Source organism: Hipposideros armiger, unplaced genomic scaffold (assembly GCF_001890085.2).
Source record: "Hipposideros armiger isolate ML-2016 unplaced genomic scaffold, ASM189008v1 scaffold_141, whole genome shotgun sequence".
Lineage (NCBI taxonomy): Eukaryota > Metazoa > Chordata > Mammalia > Chiroptera > Hipposideridae > Hipposideros > Hipposideros armiger.
In genome coordinates, this window is record NW_017731491.1 from 3,197,781 (window position 1) to 3,207,863 (window position 10,083).

General features: G+C 52.5%; 1 protein-coding gene across 5 annotated transcripts in view; it reads left to right on the forward strand.

Moving 5' to 3' along the window:
• Positions 1 to 10,083, forward strand: part of RAP1GAP2 (RAP1 GTPase activating protein 2) — a 194,863-nt gene that overhangs the window by 25,052 nt on the left and 159,728 nt on the right. The window contains exon 1 of one of the 5 annotated variants that reach the window (XM_019650498.1): positions 135 to 622. The exons of 2 other annotated variants lie outside the window; for them this stretch is intronic. Coding sequence is in view for 1 of the 3 variants with exons in the window: in XM_019650497.1 (XP_019506042.1) it covers positions 7,750 to 7,790 (41 nt within the window). In the remaining 2 variants the exon portion in view is untranslated. Of the gene's footprint in view, positions 1 to 134; positions 623 to 3,365; positions 3,389 to 7,671; positions 7,791 to 10,083 lie in introns of those variants that run through there. 2 more of the 5 variants (XM_019650499.1, XM_019650497.1) reach the window with 2 other exon arrangements.

Consider the following 10,083-nt stretch of genomic DNA (forward strand, 5'->3'; position numbering starts at 1 on the left):
GCTCCCTTGGGCGCGCCTGCCCCGCCCCGCGCCTTTGTTCCCGAGGAGCCGCTTCGGGCAGTCCCCTGGCGGCGGCGACACAGGAGTCCCAACAGCGGGCGCGGCGCTCGGAGCCCGCGGTAACCCCCTCCCATCCCCGGCGCCCTCCTCCACCCCCGTGCTGGCCCTGCCACCCTCCCTCTCCCGCAGCTTCGTGGTGGCAGAGCCGGGACCCAGGCCAGACCCGAGTGGGGCGTCGCGAGGGTCGGGAGAGCGAGGTGCGCGTGGCCTGCAGCAGGCGGGGGACGGCTGGAGGACCCCCAGCCTCCGGCCGGGCGCCGGTTCTCCCGCGGCCGGGGGCGCCCACCAGGTGCGCGGCGGCTGCCGGCGGGCGGAGGGCGCAGCTTGGTGCGTTCCGAGCCGCCGCCGGGTTGTGCGCGTGTGCGCGCCGCGGTGACGGTGCACGCGCTGGGCGGGCGGCTAAGGCAACCCGCCGCCGGGGAGGAGGAGGGGGCTTGGGTCCGGATGGAGACAGCAGACGCCGCTGTTGCAGGCGCACAGGCGGGGACAGCCGCCGCGACTGACTGACTGTTGTCATTCCGTCCACGTCGAGGAGTCAATCTAGGCGCCGGCGTCACAGAAGGTCAGTGGGTCCAGGGCTGGGTGGGAATTCCATAGTCAGCCCGGATCAGGACGTGAGTCCTGGGTGTGACTGAACGTGGAATTGGGGTGTATGTTGTGAGTGTAAATGCGTCTGTTTGCAGAGAGAAATCCAGCCCGCATGGACGTGTGTGAGCTCCGTGCTGCGATTCCACAGAGCAGCAATTCAGCGTAATGGGTTGTTTGGGAGGTGGGGTGGCTGTCCTCAGAAATCCATGCGAGTGGGGCGTTGCTCCTGAGTGAGATGTTGCTCAGCCCCTGTCAAAGTCTCGGGCTAGAGAACCTGACCGAGGCGGAGGTCAGAGGTGGGGTGTTTACAGGTGGCGGTAGAAGGAAAAAGCCAGGAGCCCCAGGAGGACCCTGTAGCTAGGCTGGCTTGGTGTGTTTGTTTTTTTCCTGAAAGGTCATAAACCCCACCCCATCCTTGTGCCAACCCTTGTCTGTGGCAGGGAGGGGAGCTAGGATGGTGGGGTGCAGGCTGAGAGGCCTTCATGGACCTTTGGGGCAGAGCCAATCTCCAGGCTGACAGTCCATTCTGGAGGGCCTGGGTAGGTGCTGGGAGGGAGCCAGCCCTGAGTGGGGGTCCAGGACACGCGCGTGTTCCCAGGACCTCAGGACTGCGTAGAATGCACTTGGTTTTGCCACCACCATACGCTGTGTGTCTGGACCTGGGAGCTGGATGGGGGGGGGTACATCCTTCTTTTTCCTCATCTGTTTTCTATCGCTCCCTCTTCACCCTTCTAACAAGCTGAAGGGCATTTACATGCTAGTGGGGTTTAGGCTCTGAATGCTGGGATCCGCCTCTGAGTGGCCCCCATCACAGGAGCCTCCACAGAGAATAATAGGGTTGTGCTGGGCTGGGCGCCAGGGCTCTCTGGTTCTTTTCATGCTTTGTGACCCTGGGGCTGTCTCTGAAGCCCCACGGGCCTCAGTTTCCCATGGAGAGGGGAGAAGGTAGCCAGCCCCCTCCCCTGTTCCTTTTGCTGTGTAAACAGAAAGCTCTCACAGCTGCTGGGGCCTGAGGTCCCGAGCAGTGGTTCCCCCAGGAAAGTCCCAGCTCATCTTTGTAACTTGGGCGGGAGTCCAGGGAGGCTCTGCCCTCTCCTCCAAGCAGGTGGGTTGGGTTTCCTGAGTCCAGGGGTGGGGCAAAGTGGGTGTCTGCTAGAGATGGCTGCTCAGGCTTCAAAAAGCTACCTCAGGTTCCCGCTCCCTTCTGAAGTGTTGAGGACTGGAAGTGAAGTGGGCTTGGGAGGGCCCTGGTAGGAGGTGGGATGGGGACTGGGGCTGAAGAGCCACAGAAGTTTCTGGGCAGAGGCAGATGCTAAACTTGGAGGGGGCCAGGGCACGTCTAGCTGGGACTGCCCCTCAGCCCAGGGTGCTGAGGCCGTTTGGTGGGAGATGGCTTTAGTTCCAGAGAAGATGACCCTTGTGTTTCAGGCACTTTTACATCCTCTCCTCCTTCTTTCCCATGACCCTGACTGGATCAAGTGTGGCTGAGCCACAGTGGTTCAGAATGACTTGAACCTTGAGGGAAAAGGACCCTGGCATGGATGGCGGTGGCCACCACATAGCATAGTGGTTAAGCATATTAGTTCTGTTGTCACTCACACCTGGGTTTGAATCCCAGCTCTACCTCCCACTCACTGTGTCTTTACCTGTGTTCCCCCAAAGCAGAACCTGAGTGGTATACTTGGGAAGTGGTCTTGGAATAAGGGTGGGGGGAAAGAGGCATGAGGGGAGAAGGGGAAAGCAGCACAAGGATGCATTATTTTTAGGGTTACCACCACTCTGTCCTGAGCGGATCTCCTGATGAGCCTATGGAATGAGTTTCAGCACCGCCCTGTTGGAGAGAAAAACAGGGGGGGAGTGTTCATCTATCAGCTCTGCCCCCCGCTGGACACAGACACCTCCATGGGCATGTGTGATGCCCATGTGGCTTCCTATGGGCACCCCACACTGTAGCTTCAAAGATGGCCTGGCATGGCCCTAGATGAAACTTTGCCATGGGAACTGACAGGTCGTTGCAGAAGTGGCTGGAGTAAGAAGTGGGGCGGAAAGAGTTTGAAGCAGCACACTGAGGTGTCCAACATAGTGCGTGACCTTGGGCACATTACCTAACTTCTCCGAGGCTTGGCTTTCTTACCTTGAGAGTGTTTAATAAGATATTTATTACATTTTTGAACATGGTGATGGGTCCATAGCGAGGGCTCCATGAACGGAGCATTTCTGTGTATTTGAGAAGACAGCATGTTTTGGGTGGCTCAGATATTCATTTATTCAAGTGGAGGAGGAGGCTGGGTAAGGTGACCTCTAAAGACACCCCTTCTGGTTGTAAAATCTGGGGCTCCAGGGCCAGATACCAGTTCCTCCTGGAGCTGTGGTGCAGTCTCCCAGACCCCCTGAAAGGCTCTGTTTTGTGAGTTGGAGCCAGCAATGCCCTGTTCCTGGGCCAGCTGCTCAGATGTGCCTCTTGCTGGGGTCTGTCCCCAGGAGGACATGGGAGCCTGGCAGTGGGCAGAGGGGACAAGCAGGCAGCTTGGAAGCAGGTGCTGGAAGGAGGTGTGGGGGCAAGGTGGATGTTGGCGTTTGGAGTTGGCAGATGGTTGTGGGCACCGGTCTGGGTCACAGTCAGTAGGAAGGACAGGGCAGGGGAGTGGGGGAGGGCGAGAGAAAAACGGAAGGCAAGAAGGGAGGAGAGAGTAGGTTGGCAGAGGGTGGCCAAGAAAGATGAAGAAACGAGGGCTGTGGGGTGAGTGGGCAGCCTTGATGCATGGGGATGAGGGGTGTTTGGGGTGACGGGGACAGGCCGGGCCTGTGGGAGAGTGATGGGGTGGCATGAGGGAAATGAAAGAAGTGGGTGACGATTAGCTGGGGAGTCTTAGGGCATAAACCAGAGCAGGCTTCATATTTCAAGGTACAGCACCTACAGGCTTCCGCATTCTCCTTTTCCCTAATGTGTCTACCTGTCCCTCTTGGGCCACTGCCCCCTTTGGCAGGGGACGTTCTGTCTGCAAACACTCAGGTCCTGTTGTGAGTGGTGATTGGAGAAGGTGCGGACGTATCTGCTGAGGCCTGTTGCTATGGTACCATGGTGGCCCTTGTATCCCTACCCTCTCCCATCTCTGAGCAACGTGCCACCCCCTCAGGGAGAGGTTGCACAGTGGGGAAGGCGTCCAGCTGCCTCTTGCTCATGCACGGGCAGCGCAGGTTGGCAATTTAAAGGTCACTGCGTCCATCCCTCAGCCTACGGGCAAGGCCACACCCAGCCTAGGCTGGGGAGGTGCAGCGGCCACTCTTCATTTATGGCCATGTAAAGGCACCGACATTTGGGACTCCTTTTGTGTTTAGTAAGTTTAGTAAAAAAACCCCTCAAAATCAGTAATGCCAGCTTATTCATCATCTCCCCTTTCCAAGAGGGCATCTTGATGGAGCCAGATGGCACTCTCTTCTTGCCCACACCTTTTTCAATGCTTTGATGCTTCTCTAGGGGGGAAGTTCTGCCTCATGTCTGAGCTCAGCCTCCCATGCTGCTCTTATTATTATTTTTCTCTGTTTGCCACCACCCTTTGGGGCTTCCAGATAGTCATAAGGGGATTCCTCTCCACCTGCTTAAGATATGAAAGCTGCCATAGGGGCTCCCAAAGAAGGTGGAATGCCAAGGAAAAGATTGTGCCCTGGGGGACCTGGCCTGAGACCAGGCTGTGTGCTGAGCCCCCTGCCCTGCCCGTGCTCAGGTTCTGGACTTGCAGCTTGCTCTCAGGGCTGGCTGGTGTCCCAGCCCCTTCCCTCGTTCAGACCCAGGGCTGTCAGCCTCCTTCCTGGATCATGCCGGCTGTGCTGGCTGAGCCCTGCCAGGTCTCGGTCAGCAGATGGCATCAGGCATGGGCACCGGGGGGCCTGCTGATGAGAGGGACTGGTAGTGAGCAAGACCAGAGGGGGGGTGACAGGCAGTGAGTCACACTGAGATGCACCTGTACGTGTATGCACATCTGTGCACGTGTGTCCCTGGAGGGTGTGTTGCTGGGTTGCTGTGTCTGCACATCTCTGTGTGGCTATGTGTGTGTCCCCTGAGCATGTCTCTGTGTGCACTGTTGGGTGCTCTGGCTTGTTCCTGTTCTTTCCTGTGGGTATGTGTGTGGGCCGCCCACCGGGCACTCTCCAGGGTCCTCGGCGGTGTGCCTGTTGGATGGCAGGCGATACTTTACCCCTGTAGGATTTCCTGGCCCCCTGGAATTCCTGAATCTTCTGCCCTGCCCAGTTCTGCCCTCTCTCCAGGTTTCCTGTCCCCATACCCCCCTCTGCCTTGAGGAAGCTGTTTCTCCTCCAATGGCTGTGTGGGGGCCCACTGCTGTCATGGCGGGGACAGAGGAGGGTCAACCAGTCCAACTCCCAGCCCTATCCTTGGAGCTTTCTGCTGAAGGGGACGGGTGGGTGAGCCCTGGGTTGAAGAGATGAGTCAGGGTTGGTTGCAGGGGTGGGGGGAAGCAGGGCTGTATGTCAGCATGCTTCAGGAAAGTGTGCAGCCCCCACCCACTCATACCACTCTCAGAAGCTTGGGCACCAGTGGAGCGCTGGGAAGGCTTCCCCACCCCTGCTAGCCATGCTCTCTTCCCCTATGGCTGGCATAGTTTCTGATGGGGAGCAGAGTGGTCTTTGGGGCTCTGGGCATCCCAGTTGGAGCTTGGGCCTCAGTATAACTTCTGTCACCACAATCATTTAAATTTATAGAGCTCTTTCTGCACCAGGCCCTGAACTGCACGCTATACATGTGTTAGCTCGTTGGCTCCCCAGAGCAATCCTATGAGGTGGGTTCTGAAAGCATCCCCATCTTATGAGGAAGTGGAGGCCCAGAGAGGCTGAGTTACTTCTACAAGGTAACACAGCTAGTAAATAATGGAGCTGGGATGTGAACCCAGGTCTATTCTTAATAATTGCTGCTGTTTCCTCCACTCTTCACAAAACTGGATCCATTTCATCCTTGCAGTCTCCTCTTTAGAGACGCCATCCCAGGTCCTCCCCTTTAAACAGAGCTCCCCACCCATCCAGTTTGGATATCACCCGATGGTAAATACCTGTGTAAAGCTACCCTCTTTTATCCTCTACCTCCCCACACCCCCAACTCCTCCAATTGTCCCAGCAGAGAGCCTGGAACACAGTAGGAATGCAATCAATATTTGATGAATGAATGAATACATGAAGATATGTCTGACTCTAGGACCAAGCTCTAAACCCCTCCTCTACACTGTCCCCTACACAGCGGGGACCACTGCAGAGTGGCAGGGAGCACAGGCTCTGGACCCAGCTCACTTGGTTCAAATTCTGGCTCTTCCACTGTTCTGGTATCTAATGCTGCATACATGAAAAGCTACCCAAAACTTATGGCCTAAAACTATGGTGACATTTATTTTGCTCAGGAATCTGCAATTTAGACAGGGCTTGGTGGGGATATTTGTCTCTGCTCTGCCATCGTCATCAAGGGCGACTCAAAGTCTAGGGGCTGGAATCGTCTGAAGGCTCAGTCGCTTGCCTGTCTGGCATTTGATGCTGGCTGTCGGCTTGAGGCCTCAGTTTCCCACCACATGGATCTCTCCTCTTAGGGCTTCCTCACAGCATGGTGGCTGGTTAAGGAGCAAGGATCCCAGGAAAAAGCCAGGCAGAGTCTCTGTCACCTTTTCTCACCTAGCCTTAGAAATGCTGCAGCATCACTTCCACTGTCGTCACAGGTCCAAGGGGAGGGTACACACAGCCCACCTCTTAATGGCAGGGTGTCAGTGTCACATGGTGAGAAGAGCATGTGGGAGGGTGCATATATTGTGGCATGTTGTGGCCATCTGTGGAAAATACAATCTTCCATAGCCACTTACTAGCAGCGTGACCTTGAGCAAATTCCTTCATCTCTCTGTGTCCCAATTTCCCCATCTGTAAAATGGGAATACCATCAGTATGTACCTCGTGGGTTATTCCTTTAGTAGCGACTACAATTCCACCCATGGGTCCCCCTGGCCACAGGTGAGGCGTTGGTCTAGATTTCCACCAAACGACAAGATCCAGCCCCAATTCCCCACCCACCCTCATGTAATACAGAAGGTACCTTACAGGGCAGAGCCCTTCTTCTGAGGGTGGGGCCAGTAATGGGGAGAGCAGGGCAGACCTTGAGTGGAAAAGGCCTTTTCCATCTCAGTTTATTGTATTATTCTGAGTCAGCCCTTCAAAGGGGCAAAGGATAAGCATTGATGGAGATGCCATGAGGCTGGGGCTCCAGCAGGATTCCTCTGGGCCTGGGGGTGGGGCAGACCCCACTAGGACCCCCATCTTTATCCAAGGAAATCAGGATAAGTGAATCATGAACATGCTGTGTTTAAGATGTAGGCCTTTTTTTTTTTTTTTTAGTGTCTGCGGGAGCTCCTTGCCTCTCCTCTGTCCCCCTGCCTGCCTCCACCTGAGTCACTGCTCATCTGCCAGAAGTATGACTCCTCAGCCCAGATTGCCAGCCTTGCGGGGAGGAATCTCAGGGTTTGTTCATTCTGGTCCAGGTTGGGGCTGTTCCTCAGCAGGGTGTTGGCAGGGGGCTCAGGGTTTGCCTCGGCTCCGCCTGGCAGTATCTCAAATCCTGCACTGCCTTTCCTGCTCTGCAGTGAGCTTCCCTATCGGAATGGCAGTACAGTTAAAAGCAGGGATGCTGGGTTTCAATTCCTCTGCCACCACCTACCAGCCCTGTGACCTTGGGTGACTCTCCATGTCCTCACAGGAAAAAGGACATGGTTGTGGTAAGGATGAAATGAGGTAACAAGTATGGCATATCTGGTTCATGGGAGATTCCCAAGACGTGATCGCAGTTATTCTTTACAAATGAAAAAACTGCGGTAGAGGGAGTTTAAGTAGTTTCCCCACAGCAACTTTAAATGTCAGAACCAGAGCCGGAACCCAGATGTTCTGACACCTAGTGGTTATTATTTATCTCCTGCAACACAGAATTCTCTCTCCCTCCCTCCCCCGCATCCCGCAATCCCTTTTGCCAGAGGGCAATATGGCTGCCCATCCTAGAAATATCTGCAAGATGGCCCCCCTTTTCCTGCTTGCACTACCCAAGCTTGCCTGCAGAGGGTGCTGATGCCTGCCGTCTGGTCCATCCTGGTGAAGAAAGTCTCCAGGTGAGGCCCTGCAGTGGTAGGGGAAGGTTGGGAGCGACCCAGCTGGGTGGAGGGAGAGTGAAGAGCTGGCTTTGTGATCTCTTTTAATGAGAATTCCCTTCAGACAGCTCTTAGTGCTTAAGCCTTCCTACAGATAACTCTGGGGCCACCAAAGATAATGGGAGTATTGTAATGGATTTCATTCCATTATTTCTCACTGGATCAGAATCATCTGGGGAGTTTGTTAAAGATGTAGATTTCCTGGACGATGGAATCATAATTTTAGCACTCACACTAGCTAACACGGCCACAGGTCTGCGCCAGGCCCTGCTCTGAAGGCTTAACATGTATTAACTCATCTACCCCGCCAATAGCCCTATGAGGTAGGTACTGTTAGAATCCCCATTTTACAGATGGGGAGTCTGGTCTGAGGCACGGAGTGGTTAAGAAACTTGCCCAAGGTCACACTGCTGGCACGCAGCAGGGCTGGGGTTTGACCCCATGCTATTCAAGCCCCAGGTGGTTCTCACACCCAGTGTATCTCAGAACCACTATTTTATAACACTGGGCCCACCCCCTTTCTTGTTTCCTTTTGCTTCCTTTTATTTGTCATTATTTTAAATAGTGTTTGTGTTTTTTTTTAAATTATAAAAGCAAGACTTGTTTATTTTAGAAAACTTAAAAAATTCAGAAAAGCACAAAGGAGAATAAAACTCATGATTCTCAATCTCACCCCCTGAATGACATGGTCCTAAGCATATTAATTAGCCTGTTTCATTCCATTCAGAAATTTTCTGTAACTCCTTTCCCGTGTCATTACATATACTTCCATACCTACTTTGTACTGGCTGAGAGGTACTCTGTTGTTACAAGACACTGTCTTTCTTTAACTCACCCGCTACTGTTGGATATTTGGGTTGTTCCTAGTGTTTCATAATTATGATAACAATGTGCTGGAGCCCCTCAAAAGTACAACTTAGCACGCATCTCTGGAATTTTCCCTGTGGGATGGTGTGGAATTGAGAATGGAATTACCAGGTCAAAAGGCATGCATGTTAAAAAAACAAAACAAAATAACTTTTTATTGAAGCATAATATACATATGGAGAAGTGCACAGATTGTAAGTGTACAGGTTGATGAATTTCCACAAACTTGACACACCCAGGTAAAACCAACACCCAGGTCCAAAAATGGGCCACGATCTGCATTCTAGAAGAAGCCCCCTTTGCATGCACATCAGGATTCTGATTTGTAATGTCAAATTTCCTCCAGCAAAGCTGTATATGGCTGTTTTTTGAGTTTTCTTAAGATTAAAGTGCAAACTCTTGGCTTAAAAGCAGAGTGATGGTAGAACTATCTGGAATCGGGCAATGAGAGAAAGACTATGGTCCTCCCTCTTTCTGGGGCAAGACAGACTTCCGTTCGGGGTAGAAGAGGTGGTCCCAGGACTCGGATTGGTGGTCAGCTTGAGCCCCAAATGGTTTAAGAAGGTTTTAAAGAAATGAGCCTTGAGGCCGGCCGAGTGGCTCAGTTAGTTAAGAGCTCGCTGAGTAACAGTGGGTCGATTCCCGGCCCCGAGCTGAGCTGCCAACAGGTGGCAGGATGGCTCAACTGAAAAAAACAAAAAACAAACAAAAAAGAAATGAGCCTTTGTAGCTGCTTCCCCTCCACTTCCTCCTCCTCCTCGTCCTTCTTTTAGAGCAAACCATCCATATAATTAACATTTTCTCTTTAAGTTATAACATGTTCATGGTTAAAAAAAAAAAGTCAAGTAGCACAGAAGGACATAAAGTGAAAAGTCCCTTCCCCCAGATTTCCGGTTCCAGTCCCATTCTTCAGAGGTAACCAATCTTGGCCCATCGCTTATGCTTCCTTCCAGAAATTGTCTAGACAAATATAAGAATTTACGTATTTATTTAAACTAATGAGATCCTACTATATGAGCTGTTCTGTGTCTTTTTTTTTTAACCTGAGTTTTTAGGGTATCTTTAAACAGTAACATATCTAAATTCTGCCTCCTTCTTTTTAATGGCTACCTAATAGTCCATCTATGCTTGTTCCACAATATGGTTAAATGGTGGTCATTTAGGTTATTTTTGTCTTTGCTATTCCAAAGTGATATAATGAACGCCTGTGTGTATAGATCTTCTCAACTTGTGTGAGTTTACCTGTGGAATAAATTTCTAAAAACAAACATGTTGGCACAAAGTATATGTGTACTTAATATTTTGATAGATATTGGTAAATACCTACACACTGATGGTGAGGGTGCCTGTATCCTTATATCCTCACCCCATTCTCAAGTGTGTGTGT